Source organism: Zeus faber (genome assembly GCF_960531495.2).
Source record: "Zeus faber genome assembly, chromosome: 14".
NCBI lineage: Eukaryota > Metazoa > Chordata > Actinopteri > Zeiformes > Zeidae > Zeus > Zeus faber.
The window spans coordinates 8,476,179-8,497,999 of record NC_137200.1 but is presented as its reverse complement, the minus strand read 5'-3'; the positions used below and the strand labels follow the sequence as shown (position 1 = coordinate 8,497,999).

General features: G+C 52.2%; 1 protein-coding gene across 1 annotated transcript in view; it reads right to left on the bottom strand.

The window, feature by feature from the left end:
• Positions 1 to 916: 916 nt before the first annotated feature.
• Positions 917 to 21,821, bottom strand: part of mcama (melanoma cell adhesion molecule a) — a gene marked incomplete at its 3' end in the record, with an annotated part of 93,000 nt that continues 72,095 nt past the window's right edge. Inside the window, exons 20-22 of the mRNA XM_080014210.1 lie at positions 1,666 to 1,728; positions 1,267 to 1,369; positions 917 to 1,075 (exon numbers count right to left, since the gene is read on the bottom strand). Of these exons, the coding sequence (XP_079870336.1) occupies positions 917 to 1,075; positions 1,267 to 1,369; positions 1,666 to 1,728 (325 nt within the window). The remainder of the gene's footprint in view (positions 1,076 to 1,266; positions 1,370 to 1,665; positions 1,729 to 21,821) is intronic.

The following is a 21,821-nucleotide window of genomic DNA, read 5'->3' as shown; positions in this document are numbered from 1 at the left end:
AGTGGCTTCACCGCACAAGCTGGCAAGTCTGTTAAGAGAGAGTTGCAGTAGTCGAGGCGGGAAGTTAAATCCTAGTTTCCTCGAAGAGGATGAGTTTGGCAGCAGCTTCGTCAGGTTTTTCCGGGGTCTCGAGGGGCTCAGGCCTCTTTGTGACGGAGAGGTAGAATGGTGGGGAGTGGCAAAGGAGATGATTAAAGCTCCACCATTAGGTATACCCAATGGAAGGCGAAGCGGGCGAAGAGGGAGGTGCTCTGCCTGCAACACCTCCGCGAGCTGGAGTACGCTGTGGGGAACCTCGGTGGCACTGTAGACCAGCAAGCTTGTGGCTCCCTTAAAGCGCAGCTTAGGGGGGTCTACGAGAGCAGGGCCCATGCGTACCTGCTGCAGTCACGTTGGGAGTTCGCAGAGAGCAATGAGACGTGCTCCGCGGCTTTCTTTGGCTCGGTTAGGACCGAGAAGGCACGGCAGGTGTTCACCAGTGTCAGGGACAGACAGGGAAAGGTGGTGACAGAAGCGGATGTGATGGTAAGGGGCGCCACTGACCGCTCCTTTTTCTGTGAAAGGTAGGTTTAGTCAAGCTGTTTGCTGGGTGGCTGCATAGAAAGTAGGAGAATGGTAGCTCAGCAGGTAGAGCTGGTTGTCTAGTAATCTAAAAGTTGCTGGTTCCATCCCAGGCTCCTCCTGCTAGCATGCTGTAGTGTCCATGTGCAAGACACCCCTGATGGCTGCGTCCATCGGTGTATGAAGAATTGTAAGTCGCTTTGGATAAAAGCGTACATTAAATGTAATGTAGTGCACAGCTGTGGGGAGCATGGTTTGTGTTAACAGGCACCTAAGTGAACCTTTTGGGTTGCACGCAGGGGTAAGACAGGGTTGTCCACTATAACCCCTGCTCTACATCCCTTACATGGAGCCCCTAGCGGCAGCCACTCGGGATGACCCGGGTGTGAGAGGACTGCTGGTACCAGGCAGCGGCGGCCTTAGGGTCGAGCTGTCCCAGTATGCGGATGACACCACCCTGCTTCTGGAGAGCGATGCCTGCCTGCTTCGCTCCTTGGAGATCTTCCAGGAGTTTCTGGCCCGGAGTTAAATCTGGCGAAGACCTCGGTCAAGTTCTTTTGGCGGTGGAAGGGAAGGACGGACGTAGCAGGGGTGATGTCGCTAGGCGTAGCACCCCTGAGATTACTCGGGTGGATTTTGAGCCAGCTGAATTTAAGCTGTCCAGAGAAAGGTCGCCCTCTGGAAATCCAGGACACTGACCCTCACAGGCAAGGTGCTGGTTTTGAAGGCGGACGTGTTGCCATCCCTACTGTACTTGTCGTACGTCTTCCCGATGCAGGCATGAATGCGGGCGCCCCTCACGCGTCTCCTGTTCAGTTTCGTGTGGGGATGCCGGTACGAGTATGCGGCGAGGACCCGTATGTATGCGCCGATCGGGGAGGACGGAAGGGGCGTGCCTCACCTCCCACTAATGCTAGACAGCTATTTTGTTTCCTTTTTGTTGAGGGAGCTGTCTTCTCCGGTGGTCCACCCATCAGGACACTTCCTCAGGCTGTACTTCTCCTATCAGGCAAGGAGGGTGATGGGGACTTTGGGCATATTGGGGCCCGGGCAGAGCAGGTGCCATGGCACTATGGCCATGTGGCGAAGTGGCTTCGCGCTCACCCTGAGGCTTGGGAGGGGGGTTTGGGGCAGGACCAGAGGAGGCTCCGGCTGTCGTAGGTATCCCTGCGGGTCATAAGGAGGGTGGAAGGGGAAGTGAGAGGAAGGATTGGGGCAGACGTGGGGAGATGGGGACAGCATGAGGCCCTAGAGAGGTGGAAAGGGGGTTTTGGCTTGGTGTAGGTTTTTGGGGGAGAGGGTAAATGGCGATTATCGGTCATAGTGCAGTGTTTGTATTATGTTAATTATCACATGTAAAGCATTGTTTGACTGTTTCATGTCTTGTCCCACATTAGTGTTGGGATTGAATATATTGGTGATGTGTTGTAAAAACGACATAAACCGCGTGGTCCACCCAGGGCGAGGCTCAGGCATTGCACTCCGGTTGTGCTGACCCCTGCGAATTCCCCAAATGTGGTAGTGGGGGACTGCGTTTGCGCTCTCCCCTGATAAACTGTTAAATGAAATCATAACAATGTTAATCAGGAACATGACACATACTTTGCATTGATCTAAAGAGTGAACCATAAATATTTGATTAATTCATCTGGAATTAAATCAACATCCTGTTTATAACAAATTCATCTTACTGTACTTCTAATCTCTTTATCTAAAATGCAGCAAAAGGAGATATTTTTCAAACTGTGAAGCTGTATGCAAAACAATCAACATGACAATAGGTTTTTCTAAGTTGAAGTCTATAAATTATTATGATCTTTACCTACGCAACAGTAAAATAGACAATATTCTTACTTTTTGGACACAATAGACATACCTATAAAACAAACAGTGATAATTATTTATAGTAGCATTGACAAAATAAATAAACCTTATAATGTACAGTTATTACAATCATTGTCATTGATACCATTTTACTATAAAAATGTTTCAGTGTTTTATACATCTCCAAGGTCATAGTTACTAGAATCCACTCTTGTAGACACAACCTCTTTACAGTCCCAAGTGTAGGAATCTCTAATGCAGAATTTCTGGTCGTGGGTGCCTTCGGGTTCTCCCCTTATCATGGGTCCAATGGAAACTTGATTCAGGGATTCTACTGTCATGGTGAAGCTTCAGAGGTGGATTTAACAGCTGTAAGTATCACACGCTTTGAGGAGTAAAAACTTTCATCTCTTAATTCACGTGGGGAAGTGCAGGTGTATTTATGATTAAATTTGTCTATTTGTTAATACAGAAGTGTATTTTTATATTTTTTATGTTGGGTTTTGTTTTTTAGTTTTGTTATTCATTCTGGGGTTTTTTCATAATACTTCAGGTTGGTTCAGGATCATACTGCTTTCAATTTTGAGTGTTTATTTTCCATTTTGCTTCCATATTTTATTACATCTTTATAGTACGCAGTTAAAAGTGAGTTTGTATTGTATATTTCACCCTTTTCACATATATTGTCAATTTCTTTTTTATATTTGGATTTTCATATTTTATTCTATTGTTGTTATGACTGCCTATTGTTTTGATGTGAGCTGCTGCCACATTGCAATTTCCCTGAAGTTATTGTCTGTCACTCTATCTATCTATATGACACTTGTTTGCATAATAATATACAAGTATGTTGTAAGAAATATGTATATATACATGTATATGTCTGTCTGTACTGCTGCACACATCACATACTTACACATAAACCGATCAGCCAGCACATTAAATCCACTACTCAGTTTGTATGCAGAGGATATTTTGTTGTATTTACGGAACCCAATGGAAGTGTTCAATCTTATACCTAAATTTGAAGTTCAAGGTGTAAACTTGAAATTGGTCGAACACCATGAAATTAAACAACAAACAGCGATGTTTCCTACATTTTCTCTTTGCGATCAGTCTGTTTAAAGGAATTATTTTAGAAGGCAGCAGTGCTTTATGGGAAACATAGAAGAAATTATTAATCTATTCATCAGATTATTATGATAAATTATTTTAATTAGTGGTCCTGGGCCCTCCGTGGGGTGTTGTCATGTTACGACAGGGACAATTTGTCATCCCTTTGATAGCTCAGCTGGTAGACTGTAGGCACCCTTCAATTGGAGGAAGCAGCCATGCTTATGTCGCTGGTTCAATTCTGGCTCAGAGGATGTTTTCAGAAAGACAATAATGGCCATAGCTTTGAAATCTTGGCTACATTTTGCTTATCTCAGTCTTCAGATTTAAGCATTATCTACAAGGTATTCAAACCACCATTAATAGCATGTTTGATAACATCAACAACCCTCAAGTGGAACTTGTGGTTCATCGCGCCCATTGGCGGAAAAGTCCCTGATCGCCACCCACAGTGACATCAGCTTTCCCTGACAGGGAATCGAACCCAGGCCACAGCGGTGAGAGCGCTGAATCCTAGCCACTAGACCATCAGGGAGCCAACTGACCAAGGTCACCCTCTTCAGCAATTGCATAAATAGATGGGGACATGGAGAAAAGAAGCTGACTCTAACCCAAACCCCTAACCCCAACCCATGGCTACAAGTCCAACCATGAATACCGTACAGAAATGTTGTGATGTCTCATCCCTTCGATAGCTCAGCAGAGGAGAAAGAACGCAGCCTTGAGGGGAACCAGTGCTGATGGTCCGCGAGTCAGAGAAGTGTTTTTCCAGCTTCACATGCTGCTTCCTGTCATACAGGAAGTCCGTGATCCACCTGCAGGTGGAGTCAGGCATGCTCAGCTGGGAAAGCTTGTGTGATTGTGTTAAAGGCGGAACTGAAATCCACAAACAGGATCTTGGTGTAGGTTCCTGAGGAGTCCAGGTGCTGGACGATGAAGTGGAGCACCAAGTTTACTGCATTGTCTACAGACCTGTTGGCTCTGTAGGCGAACTGCAGGGGGTCCAGGAGAAGGTCTGTGATGGATTTGAGGTAGGAAAGCACAAGGCATTAAAAAGACTTGATCACCACAGAGGTGAGGGCGATGGGTCCGTAATCATTAAGTCCTGTGGTCCATGGCCTCTTTGGGACGGGGATGATGGTGGCAGATTTAAAGCAAGCTGGTACATGGCATGTCTCCAGTGAGGTGTTGAAAATGTCTGTGAACACTGGAGACAGCTGATCAGCACAGTGCTTCAGGGTGGATGGAGAGACAGAGTCTGGTCCGGCTGCTTTGTGGGGGTTCTGCCTCTTAAAGAGCTTGTTGATGTCTCTCTCCAGGATCGAAAGAGTCGTTGATTGCTGGGAATGCTCCCACCTACTTAAATGCTCTTGTAAGAGCACATGTTGCCCCCCGGGTGCTGCGCTCGTCAAATGTGCGTCGCCTGGCTCTGCCGGCCATACATCCACGGCAATCCAGGCGATTCTCATTTGTACTTCCACGTTGGTGGAACGAGCTGCCAAAGAAGCACTAAGCACTAAGCACTATTAAGAAGCACTTGAAGACCCAGCTCTTCAGCGAGTACCTCCTCTCCTAACCTACAATTACTTAGCACTACTTAGCAGTATTTATTGTTACACTAATGTCTCTGTCGCAATGTAGCTTGAATGTTATTCTCCCTTGTAAGTCGCTTCGGATAAAAGCGTCTGCTAAATGACTAAATGTAAATGTAAATGTCACTGTGGTGGGGGGGGCGGCTCTGAGTTGAGTAGGTGTGAAGAGGTCCAATCTCCTGCTGTGGTGAGGGAGGTGGAGCTGGATGGCTGGGGCTGGTGGAAGGTGTCACAGGGGATGGTGTCAGGACTCTCCCATTGCCCAAGTTGTTCAGGTCGTTGGCTAGGCGTGAGTTGTTCAAGGAGTTTGTTTTTTTTGGTTTGAGGTTCATGATTTGTCTGAACCCTTTCTAGACAGAGGTAGAGTCTTTGGCAGAAAACTGTTTTTGGAGTCTCTTTGAGTACAGTCGTTTAGCAATTCGCACCTCTTTGCTAAACCTGTACTTAGCCACTTTAAACATGTCTCTGTCCCCACTCCTAAACGCCTCTTCCTTCTCTGACCTTAGCTGTCTGAGTTTAGCTGTGAACCAGGGCTTGTCGTTGTTATAACTCACCCTGGTACGTGATGATCCTGTCAGGGTTCGCCCAGGTCCTACCGGCATCGGCCACTAGATGCCGCCAGTACTGCCTTTTCAAGGTTGCTCTGCTTCACCTATTTCTGTTCCTGATTACCCTGCCTCATTAGGTTATATGTTTCACCTGTGTCTCGTTTGGTCGTCCCTATTTAGACCCTGTCATTTGTGTCCTCGGGCGCTCAGTCTTGAGTTTGTCAAACCTCATGACAACGCTCTTGTTCGAAGCTCCCGAGACTTCTTATTTGTTTTTGCCCAGTTTTTTGTACTTGTTTTGAGTAAACCTCTATTTTTGCCACCTCGCCTCTGCCTTGTTCTCTGCACCTGGGTTCACTCAGCATACCTCCTAACAGCAAGACTGAGCCACAACATGGACCCAGCAGAGAGTCAGCCTCCAGAGGTGGAAAGCCTGCGGGTGGCCTTGACGAACCAGGGGACTGCGATTGGCCGTCATGAGCGGGTTCTCCAACAGGTCCTGGACAACCTGCAGTCGCTCGCCCAGGCCGACCAGCAGAGCCAGGCACAGGCTCCACCTATGGCCCCTGCACCAGCGCTGCCTCCCATGGACCCGCGTCCTCCAGATCACCGCGGACCACGACTGCCGGCGCCAGAGAGGTACGACGGTAACCCAGGAGGTTGTCGTGGTTTTTTGACACAATGCTCCCTGGCTTTCGAGCTCCAGCCTTCACAGTTCCCCACCCAGCGCTCACAGGTGGCATACGTGGTCACGCTACTCACAGGCAAAGCACTCTCCTGGGCCACAGCCATCTGGAATCAGCAAACCCCGGCCCAGTGTTTGACCACTCAGTCAGTGGGCGGGAGGCGTCGACACGGCTACTCCGGCTCCGCCAGGGGGGACAGAGCGTAGCGGACTACGCCATCGCATTCCGCACCCTCGCAGTGGCATCTGGATGGAACAGCGAGGCACTCATCGCGGCCTTCCAGGAGGGTCTCAATGAGGGTGTCAAGGACGAGCTGGCATCCCGGGAGGCGCAGGAGGACTTGGACACACTCATCGAAACAGCGATTCGGGTGGACAACCGCCTCCGGGAGAGACAAGGGGAACGCCTTTTTCCCGCTTCACCAATACCAGCGCGCAGAGCAGCTCTGGGGACGAGGCCTCCCGAGCATCTCCGGGCTGTCCCGAGCCCGCCTCCAGCCTCGATGGAGGAGCTGATGCAAGTAGGCAGCACACAGCTCTCTCGTTCCGAACGTGACCGGCGGATGAGGGAGCGCTGCTGCTTGTACTGTGGGATCCCGGGGCATTTCCGTTCTTCCTGCCCTGAGCTCTCGGGAAAAGCCAAATCTCGTCCAGGGTAGGGATAACTGTGACGAGGCCAACCTTCTCTCCCGAGCTCGAGGCGACCGGGGTCCTGCTGGCTGCCTCCCTCGCCTGGGGAGATCAACATCACTCCCTCCAAGCTATGGTGGATTCCGGCGCTGCAGGTAGCTTTCTGGATGTAGGGCTAGCAAAAGCCCTAAAGCTCCCTCTGACACCTCTGGAGCATCCTCTCACGGTGACAGCCCTGGATGGAAGACCACTGGGTTCCGGTAGTGTGTGCCATCTCATCGCCCCCCTTTGGCTGTCACTCGAGGGAAGACATTCAGAGGTAATCCAGCTCCATCTCATCCACTCTCCTGAATTTCCACTCGTCCTGGGCTACCCATGGCTGGCTCGTGACAACCCACATCTGGACTGGGCCTCCGGGCGTCTCACCGAATGGGGTCCGGCCTGCCACACCACCTGTCTTCGTTGTAGTCCGTCTTCTCACCCTCTCGAGTCTCCAGTCCGTGTCCAAGCTCGGGCTCCTTCCCAAGCCCCAGCCCACTCCGGAGTTCCTGTCCGTGTCCTGGCTCCAGTCCGTATTCAAGGTCTCATCCATCCCGAGTTTTCACGAGTGCCCCACGAGTATGCCGATCTGAGGGAGGCCTTCAGCAAGAGACGGGCCACCACGCTTCCGCCCCATCGGTCCTATGACTGCGCCATCGACCTTCTGCCTGGCACCTGCCCTCCTCGAGGACGTCTCTTCTCTCTCTCTGCCCCTGAGACTACAGCCATGGAGGAGTACATCCGGGGGGCACTCACCTCAGGTTTCATCCGCCCTTCTACCTCCCCGGCGGGCGCAGGTTTTTTCTTCGTGGGTAAGAAGGATGGCGGCCTGCGTCCCTGCATTGATTACCGTGGCCTGAACAAGATCACGGTCAAGAATCGCTACCCCCTTCCTCTCATGTCCATATCTTTCGAGCAACTGCAAGGCGCCACCATCTTCACCAAACTCGATCTTCGAAACGCATACAATCTCGTCCGTGTCCGCGAGGGGGATGAGTGGAAGACCGCCTTCAACACATCTACCGGCCATTATGAATACCTGGTCATGCCTTTTGGATTGGCCAATGCTCCCGCTGTCTTCCAGGCCTTTGTAAACGACGTCCTCCGTGAATTTCTCAACCGCTCCGTGTTCGTCTACATCGATGACATCCTCATCTTCTCCAGGACCCTTCCCGAACACATACAGAATGTGAGACAGGTCCTTCACCGCCTGCTCGCCAATGGCCTCTATGTGAAACTGGAAAAGAGTGAGTTCCACGCCACCACCGTTCAGTTCCTGGGGTTTGTCATCACCGAGGGTCTCGTCCAGATGGATCCTGCCAAGACCGAAGCCGTCTGGGACTGGCCACCACCCACCTCGGTCAAACAGGTGCAGCGCTTCCTCGGGTTTGCCAATTTTTACAGGCGATTCATTTGGGGTTTTAGCACTGTGGCGGCTCCCCTCACCGCCCTCACTAGGACATCCACAGCCTGCTTCGCCTGGACTGCGGAGGCTGAGGGGGCGTTCAGGGCTCTCAAGACGAGGTTCATCGCTGCCCCAGTCCTGGCCACACCAGAGCCTACCCTACCCTTTGTGGTGGAGGTGGATGCTTCCGATGTGGGAGTGGGGGCCGTTTTGTCCCAAAGGACTCACGACAAGAAGCTCCATCCATGTGCTTTCTTCTCCCGTCGCCTCACCCCAGCTGAACGGAACTATGACATAGGGAACCGGGAGGTACGGGCAGTCAAACTGGCATTGGAGGAGTGGCGGCACTGGCTGGAGGGGGCCCAACACCCATTTGTCGTCTGGACCGACCACAAGAACCTGACATACATTCAGGACGCCAAACGCCTCAACTCCCGTCAAGCCCGATGGGCCTTGTTCTTCAATTGGTTCAACTTCATCCTTTCATATCGTCCCGGGTCCAAGAACCTCAAGCCCGACGCTCTCTCCAGACAGTTCGACCCTCCTGAGCTGGTTGAACTCCCCGAGCCCATTCTCCAGAGCTCCCGCATCTTGGCTCCGGTCCGCTGGGGAATCAAGAACCCCCGGTCACGTCCCATGGGGCTGCTGCATCCCCTTCCCATCCCCAGTCGGCCCTGGTCACACCTCTCAGTGGACTTCATCACCGGCCTTCCACCGTCTCGGGGCCACAGTCATCTTCGTCGTTGTGGACCGGTTCTCCAAGGCCTGTCGCTTTAATCCTCTGCCCAAGCTCCCCTCAGCTCTGGAAACTGCTGAGCTCATGGTGCAGCACGTTTTCAGGGTGTTCGGCCTGCCCCTGGACGTGGTGTCAGACCGCGGTCCGCAGTTTGCATCCCGGTTCTGGAAAGCGTTCCACCAGCTCCTCGGCGCCTCCGTCAGCCTGTCCTCCGGTTTCCACCCTCAATCCAATGGCCTGGAGGGTCAACCAGGACCTGGAGACAACACTGAGGAGCCTCGTGTCCTCCAACCCTGCCTCCTGGAGCGACCGTCTAGTGTGGGCGGAATACGCTCACAACACTCTGCGCTGCTCTTCCACTGACATGTCCCCGTTTGAGTGCCAGTTCGGGTACGTACCTCCTCTGTTTCAGGAGCAGGAGGCGGGGGTGGGAGTGCCATCAGCCCAGCGGTTCGTCCAGCGGTGCCGACGGACCTGGCAGAGGGCTCGTCAGGCCCTGCTGAGGACATCCCGGCAGCAGCGGATCCAGGCCAACCGACGGCGCAGACCAGCGCCTATGCTCCGTCCGGGCCAGAGGGTCTGGCTGTCCACCAGGGACCTTCCATTACGGGTGGAGTCACGCAAGCTCGCGCCTCGGTATGTTGGGCCCTTCAAGATCGTGCGGCTGGTCAATCCTGCCGCATACCGTCTTCTGCTCCCCAGGTCCATGAGGATAAACCCCACCTTCCACGTGTCGCGGCTCCAACCGGTGGTCACCTGCACCTTGGCGCCCACCACGAGGCCTCCTCCGGCGCCTCGCATCATCGACGGTCGGCCCGCCTACACGGTCCGCCGGCTCCTGGACTCCCGCCGGGTCCGCGGGGCCCTGCAATACCTGGTGGACTGGGAGGGTTACGGGCCGGAGGAGCGCTCCTGGATTCCGGCCCGGGATATCCAGGATTTCCGCCATCGCCACCCAACACTCCCTGGAGGAACGTTCCTGGACGGGGGGGTCCTGTCAGGGTTCGCCCGGGTCCTACCGGCATCGGCCACTAGACGCCGCCAGTACTGCCTTTTCAAGGTTGCTCTGCTTCACCTATTTCTGTTCCTGATTACCCTGCCTCATTAGGTTATATGTTTCACCTGTGTCTCGTTTGGTCGTCCCTATTTAGACCCTGTCGTTTGTGTCCTCGGGCGCTCAGTCTTGAGTTTGTCTAACCTCATGACAACGCTCTTGTTCCAAGCTCCCGAGACTTCTTATTTGTTTTTGCCCAGTTTTTTGTACTTGTTTTGACTAAACCTCTATTTTTGCCACCTCACCTCTGCCTTGTTCTCTGCACCTGGGTTCACTCAGCATACCTCCCAACAGATCCACAGCTTTCCTCACAGAAGCTGATGTATGATGTCACAGCCCCTGTGTACTCATCCAGACTATTGGTAGCAGTCCTAATATCAATTGGTCTATTGGTATCTATTGGTACTATTGGTATCTAGTACATAACTAGATGGGGGTTTGCATGTGACAACCAGAACACCCTCCGGAGTTGTGCGGACTTGTATGAGCTTGTCTTGTTTACATCATTATCACCAGGGACAAGCTCAAGTTTTCCTTTACTCCCAGTCATTGTCACTGCCATCACAGCCAAAACTTTTTGGAAATCAACATTACATTACTATTGCAAATTAACATTTTAGCATGAGTTGATAGGGCATTGATTTAGTGGAAGACCCAAACGAGGGTCATCCATTTCTTGATGGACGTCTTTGCTATTAAAAAAAAATACACAAATGGCTAAAAACTAATTTGGTTTTTAAATCAAATATAAAATGGTCAGACCTGAACTATTACTTCACTTTTTAAACCTATCCAGGCCTCAAATACAACAAATCTTTCTGCAAGTAATGCAAAAGAATACAACGGATAAGTGATAAGCTATAAGGAAGGAGGAGAGGGAGAAAAATAAGAAAAATGTTGGCATATGTTGGTTAGAAAAGGGACAGTATTGAAATAATACTGTAAGTAAGTCTTGTTTCTACCCTGGGCACATAGTTTATAATTTTAGGGAAACAAGATTAACACAATTAACAGAAATGAAACAAAATATAGTGAAAATGTTTTTCATAAAGACTGGCACAATTTACCTATGACATGAAAACGATTTTAGATATTGAAAATATTTTATAAAAACTCTTTTCACTCTGACAGATTTTTGGGGGCAGTGCCCTAACACCCCCCATTCACCAGCCACCGTTGGCCTAGTGGTTACGGGAGTAGGGAGTGCGCTCTGATGCCTCCGCGCAAGATCAGCTGTATTTCCTGTTGCATTCACTCCAGAAGAGGGAGCGTTGTCTGGTCACTGAAAGGAACAACCTGAATACTCAGCATTTAGTACACGCCAATGAGATGGCAGAAATAAGCAAGTCATTGGCCCAAATCTGTGCCTTTACAGAGGAGAAAAATCTTTGGCCAGTGCAATACAAGAAGAGAATTACAAGAAGAGAGGACAGCTGCATCAGCTAATATCGCTGCAAGATACCCAGAGAAAGGAGGTGGTTAAATGCTGCGCCAGCATGGACTAACAGACATGATCCACAGCAGTGCTACAGAACAAGTGGCCTATCTCCTTGTAGAGAGGACAGATGGCTCTGAAGGATCTAGAGGACATAGAATCTCTGCACAAGCCTACCAACTGGAGGTCGATGCCCAGGGATGGAAAGAGAACACAGATGGAACAGAGGTCAGGCTGCTGTATGGCCAGGCAGTCGGTATTGAGGGTGCCCGTCTGCAGCGGGAAGAGGGTTTGTGCCGACTAGCCAAGGGCCACATTGAAATGCGGTGGCTGACGGATGAGTTGGAGTCTGCTCACTTGATGCAGAGAGCTCATGAGTGTAAACTAAAGGAAACTCAACTAGAAAAGGAAACAGCTCAGGCAGGAAGTAGATCAACTGTAGAATTGTGAAATTGTTGAGCTGCGCAAGGTGCTCAATAATTGCCTAGACCAGGAGATGAGAGCCCTAAGAGCGAGGGTGCATTCCCTTGATGCTGAGAAGAGCTCCATGCAAGAGAGGGTGGAGAGAGCAGGACGAAGTGGATCGGCTGGAGTATGCACTCCAACTGCAGCAGCAAGATGGTAAACAGCAGCTCCTAACTCTACAGGCACAGGCAAACCAGGCCCATGAGAAGGCTAAATGTCATGCATGTCATGTTGGCCCAGAGCAACCAGACCTGCAGGATTTTAAATTAGAAGATAATTGCTCAGGCAGACTGCATTGCAAATATGGAGAAAACAGAGGTAACAATGCAGAAGAGGGTGCAGAGACTGGAGTCTGCCCTCCAAGAGCAGAGAGAAAATACAAATCAGCTCCTTACTCTCCAGATGTTAGGCCCACGGCCTCCCAGCTCCACTAGAGGCCGCCCTTGCCCCATCTGCAGCTCCCTACTCGAGCCCAATTGCACACACCTGGGATCAATTACCTGCATCACTCTCACAGTATTTAGTCTCAGCTTCCCAGTCATTCCTTTCCAGACCGTCAACTAGCTTACCCGAGTTGTACAGCTACTGGCTCCCTTCCATGTTCCAAGTTCCAAGTTCCTAGCTCCTAGTGCTTGTTTCTAGTTCCTAGTTTATGTCTTGTTGTCTCGTCTTCCCCTTACCTGCTTGTCTCCTCTCGTCGACCCAGTCCGTCTCTCCAAATCCAGCCAGCCCGGTTTACCTGCCTGTCTCCGCTCGTCAACCAAGGCTGCCTGTCCTTCTCCATCCAGCCTGGTTCCCCGTCTCTCCACCCGGATCCCGGACCCCTTCTCCTGGTCATCATTGTCCCTGCCCAGCCCTGTTCCATCCCTACCTGACCGGGTCCCCCTGCTTCCCGTAGCGTCGCCTCCCTCGTCGTCGAGTTCCGGACTCTAGCCGTAGACGAGGCGAAGCGTTGGCAGCGTGAGCTCCTCGAGCACACACTCATGCCCACTGCCTCCGCTTGGCCTCAACCCAGCCGCTGGACGTACCGCCAAGGGACCCCAAGAGCCCTGACCTGTCCTCGGTTCCGTCGCAATATCTGGACCTGGCCCCGGTCTTCAGCAAGCAGGGGGCGCTATCTTTACTACCTCATCGCCCCTACGACTGCGCAATCAACCTCCTGCCAGGCGCCCCCCTCCCCTGCAGTCGCCTGTATAACGTCTCCCGGCCCGAACAGGAGGCCATAGAAACTTACATCAGCGACTCTCTCGCTGCCGGGATTATTCGCCCCTCGTCTTCTCCGCTAGGCACAGGGTTCTTCTTTGTTGCGAAGAAGGACAAGACCCTCCGTCCTTGCATTGACTTCAGGGGACTTAACGACATCACTTTCAAAGACAAGTACCCCTTGCCCCTGATGGATTCAGTCTTCGTCCCCATCCAGGGTGCCACCCACTTTTCCAAGCTCGACCTCCGCAACGCTTACCACCTGCTCGGACACTTCGAGTAGCTAGTAATGCCCTTTGGCATCTCAAATGCCCCAGCGATCTTCCAGGCCCTAATTAACGATGTCCTCCGGGACATGCTCAGATCATTTGTCTTTGTGTACCTCGACGACATCTTGATTTTCTCCAAATCCCTCTCCGACCACGTAGAACATGTACGCCTGGTGCTGCAGCGCCTCCAGGAGAACCATCTGTTTGTTTAGGCCGAGAAGTGTGTCTTCCATGTTCCGTCCATTTCCTCCCTGGGATTCATCATTGGCCGAGGGAGGCTGGAGATGGACCCAAAGAAGGTGGCCGCCGTGTTGGAGTGGCCAACCCCAGTCAATAGGAAGCAGCTCCAACGGTTCCTCGGGTTTGCAAACTTCTACCGGCGCTTCATCCGTAACTTCAGCCGCATCGCTGCTCCCCTCTCAGCCCTTACCTCAACTGCAGTGGCCTTCAAGTGGACCCCCGTGGCCAATGCCACATTCCTCGACCTCAGGAGCCGCTTTTCGTTGGCCCCAGTCTTGGCCCAGCCCGACACCAACCTCCCGTTCGTGGTAGAGGTGGACACTTCATTACATTACATTACATTTAGTCATTTAGCAGACGCTTTTATCCAAAGTGACTTACAAGGGAGAATAACATTCAAGCTACATTGCGACAGAGATTAGTGTAACAACAACATTCGTGTAACAATAAATACTGCAAGGTGGTGCTAAGTAATTGTAGGTTAGGACAGGAGGTGCTCACTGAAGAGCTGGGTCTTCAAGTGCTTCTTAAAGACAGAGAGGGAGGTCCCCGCTCTAGTCATTTTTGGCAGCTCGTTCCACCAACGTGGAACTACAAATGAGAATAGCCTGGATTGCCATGGCTGTATGGCCGGCAGAGCCAGGCGACACTCATTTGACGAGCGCAGCATCCGGGGGGCAACATGTGCTCTTACAAGAGCATTTAAGTAGGCGGGAGCATTCCCAGCAATCACTCTGTAGGCCAGAATAAGAGACTTGAACTTGATGCGGGCGGCTACAGGTAACCAGTGGAGCTCAATGAGCAGCGGAGTGACATGTGCCCTCTTTGGCTGGTTGAACACCAATCGCGCCGCCGCATTCTGTATCATCTGTAGTGGCTTCACCGCACAGGCCGGCAAGCCTGTTAAGAGGGCGTTGCAGTAGTCGAGACGGGACATCACCAAGGTTTGTACCAGCAGTTGAGTGGCATATTGGGTCAGGTACGGCCTGACTTTTCGGATGTTGAGTAGTGCGAAGCGGCAGGACCGGGAGACGGCGGCAACATGGTCCGAGAATGTCAGTTGGTCATCAATAATGACACCAAGATTCCTTGCAGCCTTGGTAGGAACAAGAGATAGAGAGTCGATTTTAATATCAATGTTGTGATAAATACCTTGTTTGGCCGGGAAGACCAGCAGTTCCGTTTTCGCCAGATTTAGTTGAAGATGATAATCCTTCATCCATGTGGATATGTCAGCGAGACAATCCGAGATCCGCGTCGAGACAGTAGGGTCGTCGGGCGGGAAGGACAGATAGAGTTGAGTATCATCCGCATAGCAGTGATATGAAAAGCCATGTGAGCGGATGATCGGGCCCAGTGAGGTGGTGTATATGGCAAAGAGGAGGGGTCCTAGCACCGAGCCTTGGGGCACCCCTGTGGTGAGGTTGTGAGGCACAGACAGCTGGCCTCGCCATGTCACACTGAACGAGCGCCCAGTAAGGTAAGATTCGAACCAGGAAAGTGCACTGCCCGTTATGCCCATACTTGAGAGTATGGATAGGAGTATGCAATGATTGACAGTGTCAAAAGCAGCTGATAAGTCTAGCAGAATGAGAACCGAGGATTTGGCAGCAGCTCTAGCAGTTTTTAAGGCCTCTGTCACAGACAACAGGGCTGTTTCGGTGGAGTGACCACTTTTGAAGCCAGATTGAAGTGTATCAAGAAGGTTGTTTCTTGACAGGTACTCTGTAACCTGTCTAGAGACCGCCCTCTCTAAGGTTTTGGAAAGGAATGGGAGGAGAGAGACCGGCCGATAGTTTTCTACTTGATTGGGATCGTGTGAGGGTTTTTTGAGCAGTGGTGCGACCCGAGCCGCTTTGAAAGCGGAAGGGAAAGTGGCGGAAGTTAGAGAAGAATTAATCACATGTGTGATTGCCGGGGTGATAGTCGGTGATATGGCTTGAAGGAGGTTAGATGGGATCGGATCTAGCGGACAGGTAGTAGGACGGCTACATGTTAGTAGTTTAGATACCTCACTTTCAGCGAGGGGGGTGAAACCAGGGAACGATGAGCCTAGGGCTGGAGAAGACAGGTTGTGAGTAAGTTGTTTAGTGAATTGGCTGCTGATGGCTGCCACTTTGTTTGTAAAAAAGGAGGCAAGGCAGTCAGCAGTGAGGTTAGTGGCTGGGGGAGGTGGTGGAGGGTAAAGCAGAGACTTGAAGGTGGCGAAAAACGTACGTGTGTCTGTGGCACCGTTGATCCTGTCGTTGAAGAAGGCCTTATTGGCAGCAGTGATGCTGGAAGAGAAGGAGGACAGCAGTGTCTGGTAGCTTGCAAGATCCTCAATTGTTTTGGATTTGTGCCATTTCCTCTCGGCTGCTCTGAGGTCAGTGCGCGTTGTCCGGAGGGTGTCAGTCAGCCAAGGATGCGACTGGGTTGATCGAGCAGGTCTGGTGGATAGTGGACACAGGCTATCCAGACATGAGCTCAAGGTGGAGCAGAGGGAGTCAGTGGCATCATTAACCTGCAGAGAGGAGAAAGTGCCGTGGGGTGGAAGAGAAGAGGAGAGCACAGAGGAGAAGTGGGTGGGAGACAAGTTGCGGAGATTGCTGCGGATAGTAACCATGGGTGGGGAGGTGGGGGGTTGTTTTGGTAGCTGGACATTGAAGTGGATGAAGAAGTGGTCGGAGAGATGAAGAGGAGTGACCCATAGGTTTTCCGTGGTACAGCTCCGAGCAAGAATGAGATCAAGCTCTTTGCCAGCCTTGTGAGTCGGTGGAGTCGGGACCTGTCTTAGGTCGAACGAGCGAACCAAAGACAGGAAGTCAGCCGAGCTCGCACTGTCCAAGTGGATGTTCATGTCTCCGAGGACGAGCATGGGACACTCATGCTCAGGAATTGATGAAAGCAGGGTGTCAAGCTCATGTAGGAAGTCACCTAGTTGTCCTGGTGGACGGTAGATGACGACCACATAGGCTTTCACGGGAGCAGTCACCAAGACGGCGTGATATTCAAAGGAGGTAAAGTTGTTTAAAGGCAGCAGTGGATTAAATTTCCATGTGTTGGAAATTAGCAGGCCAGTGGAGAGTGCAGCCGGGGTTGCGCTATTTTCCGGTTTAATCCATGTCTCAGTGAGAGCAAGGAGCTCCAAGGAGAGGTGGTTGGCATGACCAGAAATGAAGTCTGCCTTGTTAACTGCAGATCGACAATTCCACAAGCCAACAGAGAAGGAGGTCTTTGCAGAAGATGTTTGCTGCAGGGACCTGAGGTTACCCGGATTGCATCGGCGTATGGTATAACCAGGCTTTCTGGGTGACCTTGAAGTTGTAGTGATGCGGTAGTCGCACATTTTGTATGGAGTGAGAGAAAGAAGGCAGGTTTGCCTTGTTCAGTGTCCTTGCTTCGGTTGACGTGCAGAGGTAGACGTGCGTCTTTACACAGAGCGACTACAAATGGGCCAACGCTTGAAGCTAACGCTTCAAGGGCAGGACCATAAATAGGTGATAGAATACAGCTGCTCATGTGATTAGGGTTGCACCTGGCTAAGAGCACGCCCACATAAGAGAGGACTTACCTGAATAGGGGGTGTGTCTGGAACACAAGCTTGTTGGCAGATCAGCAAATAGCAGTGAAATGTGCAGAGTCAATCCAGTAGTCCAAGTTGCAATACTACAATACGAGCAGTGATACACTACACAGCAACCTCAGCACTAGAGCTCAACTCAGAGTTAGTTTGTAGTGCAGGGTATTTATCCCTGTTCAGCGGAAGGAGGACACGCCCAGAAAGTTAGACAAAGGGTTTACTGATTAGAGGGAGTTGCTTGGCTCACACCCTTGCTGATGGCTGAGCAGTTAGCAGCAGATATGCCGGTACTACCCTGAACCAGCTAGGACAAAGTAAGTGCCAAATAAGACTGAACCAGCAATAATAACAAGAAAAACAACAGCAAAGGACAACAACAAACGACAACAATAAAACAGATTTAGTCAGTAATGCACTTCTATTTGACGTGCAGAGGTAGACGTGCGTCTTTACACAGAGCGTCTTCACACGAGAGCGACTACAAATGGGCCAACGCTTGAAGCTAACGCTTCAAGGGCAGGACCATAAATAGGTGATAGAATACAGCTGCTCATGTGATTAGGGTTGCACCTGGCTAAGAGCACGCCCACATAAGAGAGGACTTACCTGATTAGGGGGTGTGTCTGGAACACAAGCTTGTTGGCAGATCAGCAAATAGCAGTGAAATGTGCAGAGTCAATCCAGTAGTCCAAGTTGCAATACTACAATACGAGCAGTGATACACTACACAGCAACCTCAGCACTAGAGCTCGAGGAGACACGGGGGTAGGAGCAGTACTTTCTCAGCGCTCTCCAACCGACGGTAAGCTCCACCCCTGCCTTTCTGTCCCGCAGGCTCACCCCACCCGAGCGCAATTATGACGTGGGTAACCGGGAACTCCTGGCCGTCAAACTAGCCCTCGAGGAGTGGTGCCACTGGCTTGAGGGAGCAATCCACCCCTTCGTCATCGGACCGATCATAAGAACTTGGCCTATATCGGATGGCAAAGCGGCTCAACTCCCGGCAGGCCAGGTGGGCATTGTTTTTCGGCCGGTTTAACTTCTCTCTATCCTACCACCCAGGAACCAAGAACACCAAACCTGACGCCCTGTCCCGTGTGTTCGTGCCAGAGGAGAAGACAGGGGATCCAGAACCCATCCTTCCACCCCTGTGCCTTGCCGCCACACACACCTGGGAGATCGAGTCCCTCGTCACCCAAGCGCAGGAACATCAGCCCGACCCAGGTACCGGACCCCCTAACCGCCTGTTCGTACCTGACTCTGCATGCTCCCAGGTTCTGCAGTGGGCCCATGCCTCCCGCCTCAGCTGCCATCCAGGGATCACCCGCAACCTGGGGTGCCAGCACTTCTGGTGGCCGACCCTGCTCCCTGACACCTGGTCCTTCGTCTCGGCCTGTCCCACCTGCGCCCGGTCCAAGACCTCCACCCGACCCCGCTCCGGCCTCCTCCGCCCATTACCCATCCCGACTCGTCCTGGCACGGTGGCGCAGTGCATTGCACTGCTGCCTCACAGCAAGAAGGTCCTGGGTTCGATTCCCGCCTGGGGCGCTGTTGGCACCGTGCTCCGGCGGGTTATCTTCCAAAAACAGGAGCCTTTCTGTGTGGAGTTTGCATGTTCTCCCCGTGTTCACATGGGGTTTCCTCCACCTCACGTCAGTAGGGACCCCCACCAAAAACATGCACCCATCATCGTCTGACCAGCGATGGACACTTATCACCTGGTCCCCGGGCGCGTCCACGTATGCTGCCCACTGCTCCTGGCTGTGCCCCCGGAGGAAGGACAAGCCAGGATGGGTCAAAAGCAGAGGAGCCATTTCACCGGCCACCATCAAGCATGTGCATGTGTGTGTGTGTGTGCAAGCATGTGTTGTGGAGTGTCGTGTGACAATTAAAGACTGTTTTCCTTGGTCCCACATCACCCTGGACTTCGTCACCAGTCTTCCAACATCCCGGGGCAACACTACCATCCTCAGGGTGGTGGACCGCTTTTCTAAGGCGGCCCACTTCCTCACCCTGCCCAAACTACCATCGGCAAGGGAGACCGCAGACCTGCTGGTGGCCGAGGTGTTCCGCCACCATTGCATCTCGGCAGACGTGGTGTCGGACAGAGGACCCCAGTTCACCTCCCAGGTCTGGCGCGCCTTCTCCTAGGCCCTGGGGGCACAGGTCAGTCTCTCTTCCGGTTTCCACCCCCAGACCAACGGCCAGACGGAGCGGGCAAACCAGGAGGTGGAGGCCATGCTCCGCTGCCTGACAACCACCAGCCCCACCTCCTAGTGCTTGTTTCTAGTTCCTAGTTTATGTCTCATTGTCTCGTCTTCCTCTTACCTGCTTGTCTCCTCTCGTCGACCCAGTCTGTCTCTCCAAATCCACCCAGCCCGGTTTACCTGCTTGTCTCCGGTCGTCGACCAAGGCTGCCCGTCCTTCTCCATCCAGCCTGGTTCCCCGTCTCTCCACCCGGATCCTGGACCCCTTCTCCCGGTCATCATCGTCCCTGCCCAGCCCTGCTCCATCCCTACCTGACCGGGTCCCTGGCCAGCTCCACCATCCAGGTTAATAAACATCCTTTGCCAGCCTTCCGTCTCCCTGTGTCATGCGTTTGGGTCTCTCCTAGCTCTGGTCGTGACACCAGATCCAGGCTGGCCAGGCACAAGAGCTGGCTGAATCTCCTCCGCCTGAGCTGGTCCAGAGGAACCACACATGCAGGATCTTAAACAAGGAGTTTATTCCTCAGATAGACTGCCTTGCAAAGAAGGAGCAATCGGTGGGATCACTGGAGAAGGAGGTGGACAGACTGAGGTCTGCCCTCCAGCTAGGGATGGGCGATACCAACATTTTTAATCGATACCGATACTTTTCACCCCTTAAAGGAAAATCACAATTGCACATTTTTTATTAATAACTTTAATGCAAGGGCAATACAAAATATGAATAAAACTCATTAACATAAACACTTGAAAGAAATGCTTATAGAATGATAATATAATAGATCAATGAGTAAATAAAATAAAAATAACATGTAAAAAAATATTTTTGAAATTTTAATAAAAAAAGTTGACTTCAAATTAAAACAAAATTGATTACATTTCTTAAATTGAAAGATCAACATAGTGCTCAAGAACCCACATTAAAAACAATGCTCACATTCCCTCGCCATACTTATTGACTCTGGTTTCGATGTTAACATCATCAACGATAACCTAGCACGGCAGCTGGGTGTTGGTAGAGTTCTCCTGCCTTCTCCGGTTCCTGCCACTGCCCTGGATGGCCGCCTCCTGGGGACAGTCACCCATCAGATGGTGCCCATCCGCATGCTCCTGTCCGGCAACCACCACGAGACGATACAGTTCTGCATCCTGCACTCACCTCGTCACCCTCTCCTCCTGGGGTTCCCCTGGCTCCGGCATCACAACCCACACCTCGACTGGACCACAGGGGCTATTCTGGGTTGGAGTCCTGTGTGCCATCAGGTCTGCCTGAAGCAAGCCGCCGCACCTCAGCCACCCACCAGCTCCAGCTCCGCACCTGACATGTTGGGGGTCCCCGTCGAGTACCTCGACTTCGGGGAGGTCTTCAGCAAGGCCAAGGCGACATCCCTTCCTCCACACAGGCCATACGATATTGCCATCGACCTCCAGCCCGGCTCCACCCACCCCAGAGGCCGCCTGTACTCCCTGTCCGCGCCGGAGAGAGAGGCCATGGACACCTATATTAACGATGCCCTGGCGGCGGGCATCATCTGTCCCTCCTCATCCCCAGCGGGGGCTGGCTTCTTCTTCGTGGAGAAGAAGGACAAGTCGCTTCACCCCTGTATTGACTATCGCGGTCTCAACGACATTACGGTCAAGAACCGCTATCCCCTGCCCCTCATCTCATCAGCCTTCGAACTCCTGGAGGGGGCCACAGTGTTCACCAAGCTCGACCTACGCAACGCCTACCATCTGGTCCGGGTTCGAGAGGGGGACGAATGGAAGACGCCGTTCAACACTCCCTCCGGTCACTACGAATATCTGGTGATGCCCTTTGGTCTCACCAACGCCCCCGCCGTTTTCCAGGCCCTGGTCAATGACGTGCTCAGGGACATGCTCAACAGATTCATCTTTGTGTACCTCGACGACATAGTATCTTCTCCCGATCCCAAGCTGAGCACGTCCACCACGTCCAGACGGTCCTGCAGCGCCTCCTGGAGAACTCACTCTTTGTAAAGGCAGAGAAGTGTGAGTTTCACGTCCCATCCGTCCCCTTCCTGGGGTATGTCATGGGGAGGGGGACCATCCAGATGGACTCCACCAAGGTCTCCGCCGTCACCACCTGGCCTGCCCCGGACACCCGCAAACAACTCCAGCGCTTCCTCGGTTTTGCCGACTTCTATCGGAGGTTCATCCGAGGCTACAGCACGGTGGCTGCCCCCTCACAGCCCTAACCTCCTCCAAGATGCCGTTTCTGTGGTCCACCGCCGC